We start from the raw sequence: 21,006 nt of genomic DNA, 5'->3' as shown, positions 1-21,006 counted from the left end.
GAGTCCAGCTTGGCTTCTCCTTGTTCCCTGCATGGCTCAGAAGGTTCTTTGCTGTATCATCACAGAACTCTGCAGTGACCTCACAGTCTGGACGAAAGGAAGGGGACACAGCTGGCAGGTGCTCAGTGGACCATGAGCAGCTTGGCAGAAGTTGATTTCTTTTTTAACAGGTTTGATAGGTGGGATCAATATTTATTTTTAAGGTTTTTTTGTTTTTTTTTTTACTTTAATCTATTTAAAGTTTCACAGTTGTGCGAAGTCGAGGGGATCAGACAATTGTTATTTGATGACAGTAGCCCCCGATATTCAAAAAATTAAAACGTTATAACGATCAAAGCACAAATTGTCAGCATCATATATCAGAACATACAGAGTAAATATCCTTCAAGCTGACTCTGAAGTTCCCAAGCAGCATTTGTCTTACTTCGCCTATCTGTAAATTTCTGTTATCACCACTGGAAATATTTGTTTGCCGGTTGTCAGTGTGCGGTGACATCGATGTTTGCCAACATTTACTGATAACAAAAATCGAATCCTTCCAAGCCTGAGCATGTGCTCCTGAAATCAGAGGCAGCCTGGCCATCTAAAAAGCTTCTGCTGTGCCTTGGCAATCTTCAGCGAAAGCTGCACTCTAAGGGATGGGGGAAAATGTCCCGTGGGCAAAGGTTCCAAGCAGAGTTCTTTCTATTCCTCTGTCTGACTCGGGTCCTGGACTCTGTTAACGTCTTTTACATTCCCAGGGGAGGGAGGGGGAGGCGCTGATTGCCGGTGGGTGGGAGGCCCTGGGAGAGCGGGAGCAGGGGAGCTGATGGGGGCTGCTGACATATTACTGTGGCTCTTCGGCAACGTATATTGGTAAATTCTGACTCCTTCCCAGACTCAGGTTGGCTACCCGTCCTAGGCCATGGGCTGAGCCGGGTCCCTAGAAGCAGATGCTTGGGCTAGATGTTTATTGTTGATTTGTTTGTTAATGAAGTCACAGACCAGGCAGGGTGAGTTTTGACCCTACTCAGCTTGTGTGGACTAGGCCTTTCCTCATCCTGCACAAAGAGCTTTTTCATGGACCCAGGTGCTACTGTTGCGTAGGGAAGGTGCCAGACAGTGCAGTGGGAAGCATCCTAGAAGGTCTCAGATGAAGAAGCAACCTTCAGTTTGAAAGTGTTTGAGGAACCACTGGCCAGGTGCGTGCTCCAGCATCTCAGGTTACGCTGGAACTACCAATTGTGGCTCTCTGGGACTCAAGCCTGCACCTAGAAGCGCTGGAAGTGCTGCTGGCGAATCACGAGGGCTGCTTTTCCCTTTGAAAAAAGAACAGGAGGACTTGGGGCACCCTAGAGACTAACCCATTTATTTGAGCATAAGCTTTCGTGAGCTACAGCTCCCTTCATCGGATGCATTTCCACGGCATGCATCCGATAAGTGAGCTGTAGCTCACGAAAGCTCATGCTCAAATAAATGGGTTAGTCTCTAGGGTGCCACAAGTCCTCCTGTTCTTTTTGCGAATACAGACTAACACGGCTGCTACTCTGAAACTTTTCCCTTTGAGTCACTCCTGAGCGGGAAGGGAGCTGTGAAGGAACTGCCATGCAGCTGCCCTTTTCGGATCTTGGCGCACCCGTTAAGTCCTCCTGCCTTTACCTCTCCTCAGAACGCCCTGTCACGGATCCCCAGGATCAGTGCTATGGCCCCAGCTTTGGAACGGTGTCTGGGAGGACCCCTTCAGTGAGCCAGACCCCCGAAGCTCTCACTCTTCCTCCAGGGTAAGCCACGCAGCATCACCACCTCCTTAGGCTGCATCTCTGGCCCTTCAGCCACTCTGCTTCCCACCATGAGCTCCTGTCAGCAAGTCCCACAAAGACCCCTGAGGGAGACTTGTACTATCGTAGAGAGCAATGCAGCCCCACCAGCATCTGCAGGGGCACTCACACAGTGCTAAGAAACAGTCCGGTTTATTATCAATTGGAACACAACATAGAAAGGCCTTGGTTAGCACAGAGAGAAGAAAGTTACAGCATGGTCCATTATGGTTAGCCCAGAGCCCCAGCCAAGCAGTGTGACCCCCTTGGCTCCAGCTCTGTCCCTCTCTCCTCTTTGTTCAAGTTCCTGGTGCCAGTCCCACCTGGCCTCTCCTCAGTCCTTTGTTCCCTGGCTGGTCAAACACAGGTAGCAAATGTCCCAGAGATTGGGTTTGCCATTGTGTTTACAGACTCTCCATTGACCTGGGTCCCAAACTCGAGACAGCTAGTCATCCATCATGCCTGCATCTCTGGGCCTCACTAGAGAAAACAGCTCTTTTCCACCCCAAAGTGACAATGCAGCATATAGGGGAAACGGAGGCACACACAGTATTTATACAAAATATTAAAGTTCCCCACTTCATCACACCCTCACTGTTTGACAGGATACTGAAGGCCAGGGCCAAGTCTATTAATTGTGCTTGCCTAAGAGGTCTGACTGGGTTCAGCAGCTGCCATTCTTCCCATTAAGAATCTGCAACGAGTGGTGAATGTAATGACTAGACAGCCTTCTTAAAACCCAAAGGATTGTTTCCTTTGCAGTAGGAACAATGCATAAAAGGATTAAAAACAGTCTATCTGTCTTACCTAATGCACACCAGCCCCTGGCAGTAACCAGGCAGACCTCCCTTCTTCTGACACCCCCCAGGGGGTGCTTGCATCTTAGTCTGGTTCCTCTAAATCAGTGGTTCTCAACCAGGGATATGCAGAGATCTTCCACAGGGAACATCAACTCATCTAGATATTTGCCTAGTTTTACAACATGCTATATAAAAAGCACTAGTAAAATCAATACAAACTAAAATTTCATCCAGACAATGAGTTGTTTATACTGCTCTATACACTGAAATGTAAGTACAATATTTATATTCCAAATAATTTATGTTATAATTATGTGGTAAAAATGAGAAAGTCAGCAATTTTTCAGTAATAGTGTGCTGTGACACTTTTGTATTTTATGTCTGATTTTGTAAGCAAGTAGTTTTTAAGTGAAATGAAACTTGGGGTACACAAGACAAATCAGACTCCTGAAAGGGGTACAGTAGTCTGGAAAGATTGAGAGCCACTGCTCGAAACAACTTCCCCTCTCAATGTTCACCTTTAAACTACTGTTGGCCTTTTGAGCTTGCTAGTTCCTATACTTTGGCCATCCTGGTCAAAACCAGTTTCATAACTTGGCTGGAGCAAGGAGGTGGAATCTTCTGATCTTACTAGTCTGGACAGTCTTTCTTAACAACTCTGAAGTGTTTACCAAGAGGTGGAGCTTACCTTGACCATTTGTTTCCCTTCCTCTTTGTTTTTCCTGACAGCCCTCTATTAAACTAAACAAACATATTCATGCAGTACATATTCCACTAACCATATCATAATGCGACTATACAAATCCATGGTATGCCCACCCTTTGAATACTGCATGCAGATCTGGTCACCCCATCTCAAAAAAGATCTATTGGAATTAGAAAAGGTACAGAAAAGGGCAACAAAAATGATTAAGGGTATGGAATGGCTTTTATATTAGGAGAGATTAAAAAGACTGAGGCTTTTCAGCTTGAAAAAGAGATGATTAAGTGGCGATATGATAGAAGTCTATAAAATCATGACTTGTGTGGAGAAAGTGAATAAGGAAGTGTTATTTACCCCTGCACGTAACACACAAATCAGGGGTCACCCAATGAAATTAACAGGCAGCAGGTTTAAAACAAACAAAAGGAAGTACTTCTTCACACAATGCGCAGTCAACCTGTGGAACTCATTGCCAGGGGATGTTATGAAGGCCAAAACTATAATGGGGTTCATAAAAGAACTATGGAGGATGGGGTTTCAGAGTAACAGCCGTGTTAGTCTGTATTCGCAAAAAGAAAAGGAGTACTTGTGGCACCTTAGAGACTAACCAATTTATTTGAGCATAAGCTTTCGTGAGCTACAGCTCACTTCGTCGGATGCATACTGTGGAAAGTGTAGAAGATCTTTTTATACACACAAAGCATGAAAAAATACCTCCCCCCACCCCACTCTCCTGCTGGTAATAGCTTATCTAAAGTGATCACTCTCCTTACAATAAGAAAAGGAGTCCTTGTGGCACCTTAGAGACTAACCAATTTATTTGAGCATGAGCTTTCGTGAGCTACAGCTCACTTCATCAGATGCATACCGTGGAAACTAAAGTCTGCTGCAGTTTCCACGGTATGCATCTGATGAAGTGAGCTGTAGCTCACGAAAGCTCATGCTCAAATAAATTGGTTAGTCTCTAAGGTGCCACAAGGACTCCTTTTCTTTTTGCGAATACAGACTAACACGGCTGTTACTCTGAAACCTCTCCTTACAATGCGTATGATAATCAAGTTGGGCCATTTCCAGCACAAATCCAGGTTTTCTCCCGCTGGAAATGGCCATACGCATTGTATTATCATACACATTGTAAGGAGAGTGATCACTTTAGATAAGCTATTACCAGCAGGAGAGTGGGGTGGGGGGAGGTATTTTTTCATGCTTTGTGTGTATAAAAAGATCTTCTACACTTTCCACAGTATGCATCCGATGAAGTGAGCTGTAGCTCAGGAAAGCTTCTGCTCAAATAAATTGGTTAGTCTCTAAGGTGCCACAAGTCCTCCTTTCCTTTATGGAGGATCGGTTCATCAATGGCTATTAGTCAACATGGCCAGGGATGCAACCCCATGCTCCGACTCTTCCTAGCCTCTATGAGAAGTTGGAAGTGGACAAGAGGGACTGTTGCATGCGCTGTTCATTCCCTCTGAAGCAAGTGGCATTGGCTACCGCTGGGAGGCAGGATGCTGGGGTAGACGGACCATGGGGCTGACCCCATAGCTGTGTTCTTCACCAGACTGTATGCAACCTCACCGCAGCCACGGCGGTCCCAGGATGTCAGAGTGACAGGCTGGGTGAGGGAATCTCTTGTATGGGGCCAGCTCCTGTTGGGGAGGGAGACAAACTCGAGCCCCCCAGCGCCCTTCCTCAGCCCCAGCGCTCCCTGAAGAGCGTGACAGCGTCTCTCCGGCGGCAGCAGACGCCGGGGCCCGGCCGATGTTCTCGCCCCCGCCTGGTCCCGCTGAAGCGCCCGCGTAGCGACGGGAACCGCGGGCGCGTCTCGCCGCGCTTCGGGGCGCGGGTTACTACGGCCTCGGGCCAGGGCCAGCGGCGGGGCCCCCTCGCCCAGGACACGTCCCTTCCGGGGCAGGGCAGCGCGTCCCTCCGCCTGAGGCCCAGTCGGGCTCGCCCCACAGGCGAGCTACGAGCAGGGGCCGGGCCGGGCCGGGCCTCCCAGCGCACCCGGGCCTGGCTCGGCCCCGGCTCTTTCCTGGAGAGCCGGCCCAGGAAGGGGGGGCGGGGGGCCCGCCCGGGGAGCCCGCGAACTGGCGGGGGCTGTAAAGCGCGGAGACGGTCCCCACCCCCCCAGCCCAGCCGTTGCCATGGCGCGCGAGGCACGGCCTCCTCTCAGCCCTTGCGCTAGTGACCCAGCCTATTTATAGGGCACGGGCCGGGGGGAGGGGCTCTAAGGTCCCCAAGCCCCGCCCACCCCCCGTGACGCGCTACTCGGGTGCCAATGGGGAGCTGCCACACTCCAGATCCGGTTCGGGGGCGGGACTTCCGGCCCTGCTGAGGCCGCTCGAGTGGAGTCCGGCCGCCGCCGCGGAGGGAGCGAAGCAGGAGCCGCCCGCCCCGACTCGCCGCTGCCCGCTATGGCTCTGCCCGGGTCGCTGCTGCTGCTCCTGGCCCTTGGCCCCTGCGCGGGCCGCGCCTCCGACGTGCTGGAGCTCGGGGACTCGGACTTTGAGAGCGGCCTGGCCGAGCGCCCGGGGCTGGTGCTGGTGGAGTTCTACGCGCCCTGGTGAGCCGGGCCGCCGGGGCCTGTCGGGCCGGGGCCTGTGGGGCCGGGCCGCCGGGGCCTGTGGGGCCGGGGCCGCGTGGTGGCTGAAGCGCGCCGGGAAGGGGCGACGCCGCTGCCCCTTCGTGCGCCGGGACCGGGAGGGCCGCAGCACGGGCCTGACGCTGTTCAGGGCAGCAAACCGCCCCGCGTCGACAAGGCCCTGGGTCTCCGCCTCTCTGTGGGGAGCCGGACCTCCTGGCCGCGAGTTGGGTGTGGCGTAGCCGGCTCTCCTGCCTTAGCACCCCTTGCTGAGCGCCCCGCGGTGGGCGGCCGCCTTTGGCATTCACCGCCCCCCCCCCCCCGGTTGGCTTTTAGTCCCACCCCTTGTGGGGTGACAAAATCCGGCAAAACCGAATGTCCAGTGTGCAGCCCTTGATTCTGGGCCCAGTAGCGAGTCCGTGCTTCTTTCTGGGCATCTTTATTCCTTTCTCAAGGGCTTCATGCTTCGAAGTGGCTGGTGGAGGACCCCCAGGCCCTCCCTCTACACTGGGCTCCAGCACAGGGACCCTAGGACAGGCAATCAAGGTTTACTCTGGCAGACTCTTTGCTGCTTGTTGCCTTGTCTTTTTCCAAAATACAAAACAAAAGTCACTGGTAAGTGCAGTGTTATCGCAACTTACTTTAAACAGGGTGTTTGCAGTATATGATGGTAGACTACTTCCAACTTAATCTGATAAAACACTGGGTTCCGTGGTATCAAAACAATTCTTAGTTGGAAATTGGACATCTTAAAATAAGGGTCTGTGTTCCCTAGCTTAAGATAAGGGACTGTGTTCTGCATTTCTAGGAAGTACTAACTGCTTGCTTTACTTACGGACTTGACACAATTTTCTAATTGAACTGCCTGGTATAGAATGAGAACTACAACTTCCATCATGCGTTAGATTGCAGGAAGATGAGGAGGATCTCTGCTGTGGTGTCTGCTTTTAATTGGTTAGAAAATGGGTTTTTGTTTGCAAGTCATTGGTGAAATAGGAGTGGTCCCATTTTGATGTATTATCTTATACTTCTCAATTAATATCCAGCTTCAAAAATATGCAGGACTTCCTAAAAAATCCCTTCCACACTATGGAATAGTGAATAAGTCAGCAACTCACTGAGTACGTTTGTTTGGCTAGACAAATGGAACAGCAAATCTTGGTCACTTAACGCAGGTCCTTTTGAATTAAGGAGAAAATACTAGCTCATGGACAAGCTTTCATTAGTTAAATTGCTTGAGGGAGGCAGAGCAAAAGAAACCTAGGATTTCTAGGAACTTCGGAACTGGATGTCTTGGATATAGTCCCTTTCATTCTGTGCCACTAGATTTTGCAGTATCTATCTCGCTATGTGTTGCCAGAGGATGGAAAGCTACAGTGTGTGGTGGATAATGCTATTGGCACCAGAAGATGTTTGACTAATGTTGCCATTTTGTTAGTTTGGGTTACTGATTAGCTGGGATGATTAAAATAGTGATTTATTTTTACTTTAAGTTCTGTAAGGAGTTACTCAACTTTCAGGATTATTAAAATGAATTTAACTTACCTGTTGCTGAAAATGTCAGACCTCTGTAAACTAGACAGCAGTTCACTGGGTGACAAAGCTGCAAATACAAGGTGTTTCAGGCCTGTATTAAGCATCAAATTATATCATGGTTCTGTGGTTAGTGTGAGAATTAAGTTATGGAATCTTCAGGTATTCTTACATTTACCTTAAGTCTTGTTCCTGTCTATCTTCTACTGCAATGGATAGAAAGTCAGGACATGGCAAGTCCATTCACAGTAGGTAAATATGTTGACTGGATGATTCATGAATATTCGGTTTCAGACTTAATTCCACTCATCTCAGTGGGCAGGAGTTAAATTGCAGTGCTTAGTGCTAATGTTTGTTGGGCATCTGTAGGAAGACAATAGTGCGCTGGCATGTATTCTAGCGAAGAGAGTAAAGTCTTTGGGAAGATCAACACTTTTTTTTCTTCCCACTCTGGTCAAGTAGGGGAACTCCAAAATGTTGGGAAGGAATAATGTCAACACTTTTTTCTTTTTTCTTTTTCTTCCCACCCTGGTCAAGTAGGGGAACTCCAAAATGTTGGGAAGGAATAATGTCAATGTGGCTTATCCTATCTCTTTCCCTCAGCCCTTGCCTGAGCTCCAAGTTGAAAATCTTTCCAGTAAGCCTCATTGTTTCTATGAAGGCTGTTTGGGTCGGTTGTGTGTGACCGTGTGGAGATCCTTGGTAAATGGAAACATGGCATCTGTCCAATTGCAGGGAGGCTCTTCCTTGTAACCGAACTGTCACTTCCCCTTCAGGTGTGGGCACTGCAAACGACTAGCCCCGGAGTACGAGGCTGCTGCTACCAGACTGAAAGGAATTGTCCCTCTAGTAAAGGTATGGACCTAGCCCAAGTTCATGGTTCTGTGACAAGTTACCTGCTCTGACTGGGCTGGAACCTTTTTGTGGCAGCAGATTTTTACACTTACAGTCCACTTACTAAAAGTTTGTGTTTGGGGCTGTACCCTGACTAGTGCATCCAGTGTTTCCATGGAGATTTAGGGTCTGACTTAATTTCCTCTGTTTCATAAATGTGAGGGGGTGGGTTTCTGTTCCCCTCCATTTGGAGGGAATAGTCTACAGAGCCCCGAGTCCTCCTGCCCCAGATCTTAACCAGATTTCCTCCACTGGAGGCAGTATTGTGCAAGTAGTGTGCTGTCCGCCTCTGGAGCGCTCGGCGTTCATTGCTGCCAAGAGGATTGGTCTGTTCCTGTGCAGGGCAAGCTAGAGAGCCCGTCCCTTTACTGCAGCAATGAAATTCCCTTTTTCGTACACTACTACTCAGGGCTTGGGAAAAACAAAGGATGTGTCTGCAGGCATTATATGCAGTAAATGATATGCTCAAACCCTGGGTTTAGGGGATTTTGAGGCCTAATGCACTTGCATCTCCTGCCTCTCCCTCTGCACTGTGCAGAACACTAGAAAAGAGTCTGTATCCCTCCATGCAAACAAACTCCTTCCTCATTAAGTCGTGATGGAGAAGCTCTCCTAGGCCCTACTCAGCTCACTGCAGGAGGCCAATGTAGGGATGTGCCTTACAGCACTGCCTTGAGGCAGAGGGCTGCTATAAAGGGAAGCTTTCTTGTGAGGTGGTTAAGAAGTACAGGGAACCTATCACTAACTTGTACAACTCCACTAAGCCAGTGCCTCATCGCAGTCTCTTCACAGCATCCAGTCCCAGTTTACTCGTATCCGTCCCTCTGGGCATGGGGAGCGTTCTTCGGTTTCAGCCATCTCTAGGCACTGTTACATTGGGTGATGAACGGAATTTTAGGGTTATCAGTGGAGTCTCTCACATTGCATCTGGTGCACTTTAGTCTCTCCTGTAGTGTCCCAGCATGTACTTCCCTAGCCTTGTTAGCCAGGTTAAGTCTTCAGATCTCCCAAAGTCCATGTCTCAGCCACCCTGTGGATGCACTAGATCTGGCCTATAAGCTGCCATGGGCATGGATAGTCTGCTCCATATTTTTTAGAGCACTGATTGCATGTTCCGCAAATAAAGGAATACAGGGTGCCAGCCGAAGCTTGCTTTTGTTCCTGTAACTTTCTGCCAGAAGTCCCCTCCCTGTGGATAGACACTTTGCCTTTTAATGCCCTGTTGAGGTTGCATTTCTCTGCTTCATAGGATTATGTGGTGGGCCCTCTATGGGGAAGCTGCCTTGTGCTGCTTCTGATTTCTGCAGCAGAGGAGTTTGTGCTACATGCCAACGCTGCATGAATGTGATGGTGTGTTAAGGAGCAGTATTTCTCTTCTTCAGGTTGACTGTACAGCAAACTCAAACACCTGTAACAAATATGGAGTCAGCGGCTATCCCACCCTGAAGGTTTTCAGGGATGGTGAAGAGGCAGGTGCCTATGATGGGCCCAGGACAGCAGGTAAGGATCCTGGCATGGTGCTGCAGCACTTTCCCATCTGGATTGTATTTGACTTGTTGCTATGGAGATGGGAGTGTCCTGGCTGCATGGCAGTACTAGGCTCAACTTATTTGTCTGCCTGTTGGTGGGAGGGATGGGGGTAGAAGCCCTGGATATTTGAGTATCTAATCGGTTCCTGGTAAAGATGAGGCACTGCAAGTCTGCCTTGTCCACAACATCTGATCAGCAGTGGGAGACATCCAGTGGCCAAAAGACACGGGAAGGAGAGAATATTGCTGCATGTTGAGTGTACCAGATTGCTGAATGTATCTGCCTATCTCTGAAATTCTACTGCAGCGTAGCTGTTGCCCAGGGCTTCTTGCTTAGTGCAGTGATCTCAGCCAGTGGTATGCAGAGGACTTCCAGGAGGTATATCAACTCACCTAGATATTTGCTTAGTTTTATAACAAGTTACATTAAAAGCACTAGCAAAATCAGTAGAAACTAAAATTTTCTACAGACTATGACCTGTTTATACTGCTCTGTGTACCATACACTGAAATGTAAGTGCAGTATTTCTATTCCAATTGATTTATTTTGTAATTGTAGGGTAAAAATGAGTCAGCAATTTTTTAGTAAGTGTGCTGTGACATTTTTGTGTATTTAGGTGTGGTTTTGTAAGCAAGTAGTTTTTAAGAAAGGTGAAACTTAGGGTACACAAGACAAATCAGACTCTTGAAAGGGTACAGTAGTCTGGAAAGGTTGAGAGCCACTGGTTTAGTGCTCCAAGGTCAGATTTCAGAGTAGACAGAAAGACACTCTGTTTATATAACGCCTTGTGATGAGCATTGTGCACTGGTCTCTTGAAACTTGCAAGTCTTTTGACTCCTTATGCTACTGCACTGGTAGCTAGGGGAGGAAGGCTTTACATTTGCATGGTAAACTTGGGGGTGAATAGGTCCTGCTGGGATGTTGATGCTCTGGGAATCCTCTATGGATCTCTTCCAGCTCAACATGCTTTCATGGAAGTTCCATTGTAGGGCTGGGATGCATACATATTTGTATTACAGTAGTGCTTAGAGACTTGGCTGGGGTCCCATTTAGCTAAGTACTGAACAGGCATATGGTGCAGAAACAATCCCTCTCCTAAAAGCATAGAATCAGTCTCCTAGAACTCCATAAAACCATCACTCTAACACTGCTGTATGCTTCGCTTCCTTCTTCCTCAGATGGGATTGTCAGTCACCTCAAGAAACAGGCAGGACCTGCCTCAGTGGCTCTCCGCTCTGTGGCAGATTTTGAAAAATTCATCAGTGATAAAGATGCTTCTGTGGTGGGTGAGTAGTACAAGCCAACACAGCCTTTAAACTACATTGGATACTTTGTCCTGGGGGAAGTCTGTCTTTCAAGTCCTCCGAGCCCCTACAAAGTATGTTGCTACTGCTCTCAGAAACTTGTAAATAGCTGGAGATCTCTCCTTGAACTTACACATCCACCAGTCGCCATCCCACTCCTTCTTTCCCATCTCTCCCCGCTTGCTGCAATCTGATTGCCTTGGGCTCTTGGAGCCAAACATGAACATCAAGGATTATATCACAAGATGCCTCCAGAGTATCCTGATTTCAAGTCATGATCTGATGATGGCATATGGATGATACCAAAACATCCTTCCCTGTTAGGGGGCTTATTCCTTCACCCACTTACTTCCCTGGTCCTTCTCGCATGAACAGAGAGCAACAATACCCAAAGTCCAAAGGTGCAAACAATTCGATGTTTATTGGGATGAACTTCCAGCAAGCGTGATTCCAGTTTCCTTCCTTAGTATCCTCCTTCCCAGCTCTGACACCACAGAGCCTTACACCTGTGTCCCTGTTCCCATTCCTACCCTTAGCCAAACATGATTCCAACTTCCTTACTCCCATTCCCTGTTCCCATTTCCCCCTTTAGCAAAACATGATTCCAATTTCCGCACCCCCATTCCCTATTATATCACAAGATGCCTCCAGAGTATCCTGATTTCAAGTCATGATCTGATGATGGCATATGGATGATACCAAAACATCCTTCCCCATCACTCATGCAGATCCACTGACACCCACTCTAACTGGGTAAATATCTTAGACCAGTATTTCTCAACCTTTGTGATACCTGGGAATGGCTTGCTGCCTTGCTAAACTGTGTCAGGGTCCCAGGGTGCAATCCACGGAACGGTTGTTGAGAAACCCTGCCTTAGACAGTGGCGTCCAAAAAATATCTGGATGAGTCGCCAGTATAGCCGGTGAAATAGCCTCAGAACTGCTGGTGCTGGACTATTAAGGTTAACAAAGCAAGCAGCCCCCTTAGCTGAGAATAATGCCTTGGTGAACAGTTCTGGATGATGCATCGCAAGGCTTTGCTTTTTCTTTCGAGGTAAGGTTCGTGCTGGAGCACTGGATAGGCACGTGTAGATGTATTTAAAATGTGAAGAAATAGCCAGGTCTCCCCAAGGACCCTGTTCTGACTTCATCCCCTGGGGGCAACATACTGTACCCAGCCATACCTGACACATGCAGGGATGGCTATCACATCAGCCTTGTAGCACTCAACAGTCTCGCCACATTAGCCTGACTCAGGTCATCGCACCAGCAGCTCTGCTAATCCAAGGAACATTTCAAATGGGAGCTTGAAGGAGACCAGAACTGGGTGGAAAAACTGCCCTCTGACTCCTGTGGAGTAATGCTATAGGGCAGGGGTTCTCAAACTTTGTGGCATTGCGACCCTCTTCTGACAACAAAAATTACTACATGACCCTGGGATGGGGACCGAAGCCTGAGTCCCACCACCCACCCAAGGCTGTGGGGCTCCAGTCTTCAGCCCTGAGCCCGAATACGTATAAGCCAGCCCTGGTGACCCCATTAAAATGGGGTCGTAACCCATTTTGGGGTCCCAACCCACAGTTTGAGAACCAGTGCTATAGGGCACTGCCTCTGTCCAGATCCCAGCTGCCCAGCGTGCAGCTCCATCTCTGGCTGCAAGTGGCAAACTTCTTCTGGGCTGGTGATTGAGCCGGATGTACTCCCAAAGAAAGCTGCTTGGCTCCTGCTGGGGCAGAAAGAAGGAAGGAAATGCTGGTGTATTTCTAAAGGAACACAGGGAAATTGAACCTTGCTAAACAGAAGGAGTTGAGCTGGGCAGAGAAGAGCCCATTCGAAAGTGACGGATTCTCAGGCAGAGTAAATACAGAAGAGTTGAGTCAAACAGGGATATGGCATGTGCTGAGGCAGAGTTTCTGTAGGGTCCCCATGTCTCTCTCTGTTGCAGGCTTCTTCAAAGATGCATTTGGTGATGCTTATTCAGAGTTCATGAAAGCAGCCAGCAACCTAAGAGAGAGCTACCGCTTTGCACATACCAGCGAGGAGGAGCTGATACAGAAGTATGAGGCAGATGGAGAGTAAGTGGCTCAGTGTACACATGGTTCTTGTTGGGGCAGCAGGGACAACCTCAAAGACCCCTCTCAGACAGCTGTGCTTTGGAAAGTGATTTCCTTTCATAGCTTCCCATGTGGGCCAAGACCAGATGAGGTTAATCTTTCTAAAATCAGTACTGTTGGGTCCAGCGGGAAATCCCTTCAAACCAGCCTGCCTATGTCCTGCTGTTGGGCACTTGAGACCCTTGAGCCGTAAACTACAGTGAGTGGGTCATGGTTCTTGTGGAGGGACAGGGGAGAGAAGCTGACCTATAAACACTTGTAAGGTCTCCCTGACCTGCTGGGCTGGTGTATGCGTGTCAGACTCCTGCCTCACATGGAAAGTACTGTACCAGGAGGACCTAAATTGGCTTTTCAAGCCTGGCTGTTTGTTCCCTTATTGCCCATCCTATTCTTCCCTTGTCACCACGGGGTGGGGGTTGTTTACTTGTTAACTGCCAGAAATCATGCTGCTTGTTCTGGCTAGTAGCATAAGACTCGGCCAGGTGGCTGAGGTACAGGTAGCTTTGTTCAGGACCTGGATGATTCCACTGTGTACTTGGAAAGGTGTCGACCAGTCTTCTTGCCCCTGTATCCCCATACTGCTAGTTCCTTCAGCTGTTTCATGTTGTGCTCTCCACCTCTGTCCAGGGGTGTTATCTTATTCCGTCCTCAACGCCTGGCAAATAAATTTGAGGACAGCACTTTGAGGTACACAGAGGACAAAATCACCAGTGGCAAGATCAAGAAGTTTCTCCAGGAGAACATGTGAGTGATGTCTCACTTCCATCTCAGGGCTTGGGTGGGTGATAGAGTTCAGCTAAATTCCCTAGACTGTGAGCAGTCTGGCTTCAGCCCTATTGCCTGGGCATGGCTAGTAGCACTGCCCCTGGGCTACTAAATTCTAGCTGATCTTAGGGGTTCTTCTCTTCTAATGGAACACACAGAATAGTTGGCTTGTGGGCACTTAGTGCACTGCAGGTCCATCATTCATTCTCAAGAATGAGATTTCTATGTGCGTTTTTCCTCTGCACTAACCATGGCTGCTGGGCACTTGATCTAGCATTCCAGTAACTTGGTTTGCTCATTTGATTTTAGGTCAGTTTTTGTCACAAATAAAAGTAGGTCCCTAATTTGATCAAAACCTGTGTGTAACTTTGTATGTCCAGCTACAGTAGCAGAACCCCACAAACTAGCCTGATGCACGAATGAGCTATTTGAAGAAAACACTTTTCAAATAGGCCTGCTGGATATCGGCAATTGTATGGATCCTGTGATCTTGGATGAGAACGAGACTGTGCTAGGACAAGGTTATTTCTGGGTGGGGAGGAAGGGCTCGGATAGTGAGACGCAGGTTGCTAACTACTACTTTGTTGATAGTTTTGGCATCTGTCCACATATGACGGAAGATAACAAAGACTTGATCCAAGGGAAGGACTTGCTGGTGGCTTATTATGACGTGGACTATGAGAAGAATGCCAAGGGCTCCAACTACTGGCGCAACAGGTAAGCAGAGGAAGATAGATCCTAATCCACAGTCTTGCTCCCTTCTGCAGTGCACTGTTTTGGTGGATTCCTGTGGTTTATCTGGCAGAACGCTGTCTCCAGTGTGCAAACTCAGAAATCATTTCTGGGACTCTAGTAAATTCTTCCTTCACTTGGCTCTGTCTACAGGGTGTGTTGTCACTACAAGTAGAGAGGCATTGCAGGCCACCATCCTGTTCCTTGAAATGTTGCTTCTGATTCTGGAAAACTGACTCTCCCAACTTGTGCTTCTGTAGCAAGCAGTTGGTGTTTCCATAGGTTGCAGGCAGCCCGCTAACATGTCTGGAGCATTAATTCAGCATCAGGTGTAGACAGTGCATTTGGCATGCTTATCAGGAGCTCTGATTCCTTTATCTGTTCATACCAAAGTTGCTTGACTGAGGCCCAGAACAACTAATCTTGCTGAGGAGGCTCATGCTCGATTCCATTTTTTGTACTCCACCTTACTGGGACTTGATTCCCTATGCAGTGCTGCAGCCACAGGAGACCTGGTTGATCAGAGCTGACTGATGGTTTATGGGGTATTCAGTGCAAAATGTAGACTTGTTGAAGCTATGCATCGGGATATCCCTAGGTTACACCCAGTTTAGTAGCATGTTCTTCTTTCCTGTTTCTCCAGCTGCATTTTCATGTTCCTTCTCTTTGCAGAACCTCCTAACCAGCAGATCCCCCCCACTAATTCATGTTTCTAGCTGTTTTCCATTTCAGCTGAAAGAGGTGGTTCTCTTCCTCTCCCCAAGTGCTCTGTTGTCTTGGAGAAACTGTTTAATGTTCGTAAGCATAACGGCACATTTCCTCTGCTTTACTCAGAGTGATGATGGTGGCGCAGAAGTTCCTGGATGCTGGACACAAGCTCTACTTTGCTGTTGCTAGTAGAAAAACCTTTGGCCATGAGCTTTCAGAGTTTGGCCTGGACAGCAGCACAGGGGAGGTTCCTGTCGTTGCCATCAGAACTGCCAAGGGAGAGAAATATGTCATGCAGGAGGAATTCTCGTAAGTCCTGGGCGTGGCGCACCCTCCTGGTCCAGTCACAAGCAAAGCCTTTCAGATACTTACTACCCATCTGGGCTCATTGGGTGGACACCTGAGCTGGATGCTTGTGTTTCAGAGGAGTAGCTGTGGCTGTAGGCCAAGCCTGTCCCTGGGTAGTTACACACTATGGAAGGATTACATTAGGAGCTGCAAGCTCTAAGGTTTGAGGGTTTAATTCCAGGATACCTAAAAAGTAGAGACCAGCATAGAAAATAACATGAGACTGAACAGCCGAAAGAGTGAATACCTAAAATAAAGGGCATGGGAGACGCACTTCAGCCTATCTCCTGGGTGGGAGGAGCGTGGGTGGCAGGAAGCCTGACTTACCAGGGTGAACATGTGCACCAGGCAGACTTTCCCAAAATCCTGGAGGTGGCCACGTGGCTCTTGTGCCCTGGGTCATCTGGGGGAGTTAGAGCTCTGGGTTAGCACTTGAGGGTCTGAGTCGTTTTCTTCAGTGTGCTGCTGTCTGTGGGTAGAACAAAACTCCCTCGACTTGTAGGGTGCACTTGTTTGTTTTGTGTGCCAGGTGGCTCTGAAATGTCACCTGTATTTGATTTGTAGCCGTGATGGGAAAGCTCTGGAGAGATTCTTGCAGGATTACTTTGATGGTAACCTGAAGAAATACCTGAAATCGGAGCCCATCCCTGAGAACAATGATGGCCCTGTGAAGGTAAGTGCAGCTGAGACATGCTGTTCAGCCAAAGACTGTATGTGGCTGTTGCCTCTCGCCAGCTAGAACACTGTATGTTGAGCTGACAGAAGTGTTCTGTGCAGGCTTCAAGGACCACTGCCTGCAGTTTGCTGCATGAGGATCAGGCTCACTCAGGTCAGAGCCTGGAGAGTGAGCATGTGGTTATTAACGTGCAGAAATGCTGCTCATCTGGAGAATTCGATCTTTCCAGGTGGTGGTTGCTGAAAACTTTGATGACCTTGTTAATGCAGAGGACAAAGACGTCCTGATTGAGTTCTATGCCCCATGGTGTGGCCACTGCAAGAACCTGGAGCCCAAGTACAAGGAACTTGGAGAAAAGGTAAGCTGGGAGCTCTTGCCTGCCAGCTTTGAAGGCAGCAGTCCTCCCCCAGAACTGAGCGGTCCCAGGGTCGTGCTCAGCTGGCCGAGCCATAAGGTGGCATGAATGTGCCTAAGGGGCCTCCTCTGACTGCTCTCTAAACTGGCACTGGTCAGTAAGCAGCTGGCTACTTCTGCCCTCTAGTTACATTTGAGGTTGGGCAGCACCAGGAGCATCTCCTTTGGCGCTGGCCAGGGCACACCAGTCAGTGGTCAGTGGCTGCATGTCTCCAGGTTACTGTCCTCTGTCCAAACACTGCTGAGAGCTGGTCCCCAGGGAATCCTTCCTAGAAAGATGCCTGCCTGAGGGAAGGGTTGGTTGTATTTGGCTCAGGTCTGGTCCCTTGGCTCCTGTAGTCCTCAGTTCTTAGTTCTCTGGGACAGGGCAAAGGCACATGGGGACAAGCATAGGCAGCAACCAACTTAATCAAAGCACCAGAAGTGACAAGGTGGTGTAGTGATGCTCCCACTCTGTAATATGGTAACATCCTGCTAAATAGAAAAATCTGATGAATCTATTCCTGTATAATGTCTCTTTAAACAGAAGTTTCCTGTTATGATTTTATTTCTGATCTTTATATGGCAAGAGTTTGTGAACTCGTTATACATTGTTAGAGGCAGCAACTCCCCCTGCTCACCCAGGAAGCCTTGGCCTTCTCTCCCACAGGCAATGCGTAAGGGTGTAAGTTGGAAGGATAGCCTCCTAAACCTGCCCATGTATCTCTAGGGCTAGCCTGGATATCAGACAGCAAGCTTGTGCCCTCCTTACTACCCATACCAGCCTGAACTGGCACTGCCCAGTCTCTCACCAGGACAAAGCTTGGACTCACTAGATTATTTGTATTACCACAGCCTTTGTGCTAGGTGCTGTACAAATGAATGCTGCTGTCCCAGATCCTGCCCCAGCTGTTCTGATAGACATCTAGCCAAGAGCCCCCCTGTCTCCCCTTGGAACACACATTCCTGGCCCTAGTGGAACATGGGGGGTCAGCATCTTCCCCCAGTGTCCACAATACACTAGTGATAATCTGTTCACTAATGTGCTGTCCTACCAACAGCTCAGCAAAGACCCCAACATTGTCATAGCCAAGATGGATGCTACAGCCAATGATGTGCCTTCTCCATATGAAGTTCGAGGGTAAGAACTTCAGCTTGTATGATATTGGGTGGGGTGGCAGGGGAGAGTCCTGGCTACTGCCTCTAGCCAGTGACTGTGCTACAGAAGGGCTAGGGAATCTCTCTGGGTTTTTTTTGCGGGTGGAGAGACTGGCTCTGATGGCAGCTGGGGGCTGATGTGCTTGTTATAGTCGCTGGGAACTTGCTTGTCTTGCTTCTGAGCAGCTGTCAGCAGAAATTTAGACTTGGAGTAACCCAAACAAAAGCATCTGCCCTTGCTCCTGTGCAGGGTGTCGTGTATCCCAGCCATACCTGCACACAACTTCCTGAATGTCTCTGGCCCTTCCTTCCTTCTACTTCTGAAACTGTTCTTGAGGATGAACTGCACTGGGCACCTGTCTTTCTGCAAACCTGAATCCAGGTGCTCAGTCAGCCCTGCTCCCAGGGCCAAACAGAAGGTGCTCATATCTCCTCCTGGGGCATGGCTTGCTACTGTTCTGGGCTTCCTCTGGCTGAAGGTGCCTTGAACTGCTTGTCCCTTGACTTGCGTGGCAATAGACTCCATGCAACAGTGATTCTCCCCTTTCTGTGGCTCCAGGCAAACCTGGTGCCCTGCACAGTGAGTGCTAGACTCACTCCTGAGGGGTTGGGACCTGAAGAATGATAAACACAGTGGAGCTGACATGTCTCTTCTCTCCCCAGCTTCCCCACTCTCTATTTTGCTCCAGCTGGTAACAAGCAGAATCCAAAGAAATATGAGGTGAGTGTCTACTTCCTGTCCTGGGAGCTCTGTATGCAGGTTTCCTCTTTGCTGCTGTAGCTGTGGGCAGCACCCATCCAGCTGCATTCCTGCAGCTGAAGAGTGCTGTGGGGCTGCGCAGGCCCCTGGGAACGCTGCCCTGAACATTGCGGGATGCCTGCACTGTAGCTGCATCTCTAGGACACATTGATGCATCCTGCGGGAGAGCCTTAAAGGGCTCTCAGGGAAATGGTCTGGGGAAGCTTGGTCTCTCTTGAGGCAGTGAACACTCCCCATTTGGGGCCAGCAGGTCCAGATATTCCCAAGATCACAAGGAGTGTCAAAGCCAGGATCCTAGTGCTCAGCCCTGGCCTCATGCTCTTGTGCTGTTTGCAGGGGGGCCGGGAGGTGAGCGACTTCATTAGCTACTTGAAGCGGGAGGCAACCAGCCCCCCTGTGCTGCTGGAGGAGGAAAAGCCCAAGAAAAGGAAGAAGGCCCAGGAGGATCTGTAAAGCACCCAACTTACCAGTGTGTCAGAGGAGGAATTGTGGGGGCACTGGGGAAGCCCTGGGTGTCCTGGGGCCAGCTGTGGGGAGTGAAGAAACTGTGCCCAATGCAATGTGGGCTGAAGGGACCCAACTGCTGTACCTAGTTGTGTTTAATTTCCTGCTGTCTCTTTGCTGCATTCTTATGGGGCTGCCCCAGACTTGGGTGGTGATTGGGGGGTGGGGCAGGGGGGTGGGGCAGGGGGAGATGTGTTTTCTAATTTTTTTGTACATTTGGAGAAGTGAGACAATAAAATGGACCCCTTTAAACCACACATCTGTGCCCAGTGCTGCAACTGGCTGCTGCTGAGAGCCCTGTGTAAGTGGCCCCAGCATCCATGCGCTGGCTAGGAGACCATGGCTTATGGTGTGTTGCCCTGCTCCCAGCTGGAAGCTTTGCCTGGGTGTTTCCTGACAACTGTGGGACTGCATGGGGAACAAGTCCCACCCAACCGTGCACTTCATCGTGTGGTCCATGAGGTCCAGTACAAGAGGCTGGTGGGGAACTGGCCACTGCTATGCTTCTGTGGGAACTTGGCCTAGAATGGGGCCTGTGGGTGTGCAGGAAGAAATGGGTAGGATTGCATGGTGCTTAGGGGCAGGAGGTGCAGATGAGTCCTTTCATCCCTTTGAGTATAGAACACAAGCTCTGTGGCAGGGCACAGCTGCCATCATGAATGCCCCAGATGGCAGTGGTGAAGTGGCAAGAAGCCTGCCTGAGGTCCAGGCCTGGTCTGCTAGAGCCCAGGGCTGCAGGTGACCTGGTAGCTGTAGGCTGCTCCTAGTGTTCCTGCAGCTATCTCCAGGGCTTGAGTCTGGGCTTTGTGTGGGAGCAGCTCAAGCTGTGCCAAACATTAAGTGGGTTTCACTTGGTGCTGGGCCTGGGAGGCACAGCAGCTCTCCCTGGCAAGTAACCAGAGGTGTGGCAATGGTGTGAGCAAAGCCTGCTGTGCCACAAGAGGCTAGGACCAGCCATGAAAGCATCCCCCAGCCAGATAGAAGGGCAGGGCACTTTGCTTGGTGCTCAGCTCCCTTGAGGGCAGGCCAGAGCTGAGATTGCAGCTGAGCCAGCCTCTAGGTGCCTCTTACTTCTCAGACAAGGGCCTCTTTAAGACACAGCTCTGCTGGCCACTGGGCTCCTAACCCTGCTGCTAAGGAGCTAGCCTTTGACTGTAGCCTGCTGTCCTGTCTCCTGCTGGCTGGCTGCTCCAAGCCTACATCCCTTCCAAGGTTTTGTGCACAGGTGTTTGAACTACCATGGACAGATGGCCTTCTGTATTTACCTTGGTGCAGGTAGGAGCCACTGTGCTGGGCAGCAGGAATGGGAGATGAGTGGTTTCCTAGTCCTGGAGGCAGAGAACTGCAGGGGAGGATTGGTAAACCTGAGTACTGCTGTGTTCTGGCTCTGCATTCAAACCACTCCAGCAGGGCTTCTCCTCCCCTGTAACTTGTGTTTTACAAAACACCATGGCTGGGTCTCTACACCTTTATTACTAGGGCACGCTCTAGGTACAGTAGCTTGCATGATAGCATTTACAAGGTCTCCCCACCTCCCACACTGGCTTTGCCTAGCTTGAGCAAACAGGAGCATTAATATGAATGCTCTACTGGTCAGGTGGGTAACAGCTGTTCATGTCAGCCATGAATAGCTGTTACCCACCTAGCCAGTAGAGTGTTCATATTAATGCTCCTGTTTGCTCAAGTTAGGCCCATCCTTCAGCTAAC

At 49.5% G+C, this 21,006-nt stretch overlaps 1 protein-coding gene across 1 annotated transcript; it reads left to right on the top strand.

Moving 5' to 3' along the window:
* Positions 1-5,618: 5,618 nt before the first annotated feature.
* PDIA3 (protein disulfide isomerase family A member 3) lies at positions 5,619-19,472 on the top strand. The gene is made up of 13 exons (XM_077828159.1): positions 5,619-5,862; positions 8,190-8,268; positions 9,690-9,807; positions 11,016-11,123; positions 13,087-13,216; positions 13,883-13,999; positions 14,612-14,737; positions 15,587-15,769; positions 16,373-16,481; positions 16,714-16,842; positions 17,939-18,018; positions 18,699-18,756; positions 19,132-19,472. Exons 1-13 carry the CDS (start codon positions 5,714-5,716, stop codon positions 19,246-19,248), a joined length of 1,503 nt encoding a protein of 500 aa, XP_077684285.1. The 5' UTR covers positions 5,619-5,713; the 3' UTR covers positions 19,249-19,472.
* The last annotated feature ends 1,534 nt before the right edge of the window (positions 19,473-21,006 follow it).

This window comes from Eretmochelys imbricata, chromosome 10, assembly GCF_965152235.1.
Source record: "Eretmochelys imbricata isolate rEreImb1 chromosome 10, rEreImb1.hap1, whole genome shotgun sequence".
Lineage (NCBI taxonomy): Eukaryota > Metazoa > Chordata > Testudines > Cheloniidae > Eretmochelys > Eretmochelys imbricata.
This window is presented reverse-complemented; position numbering and strand designations above follow the sequence as displayed.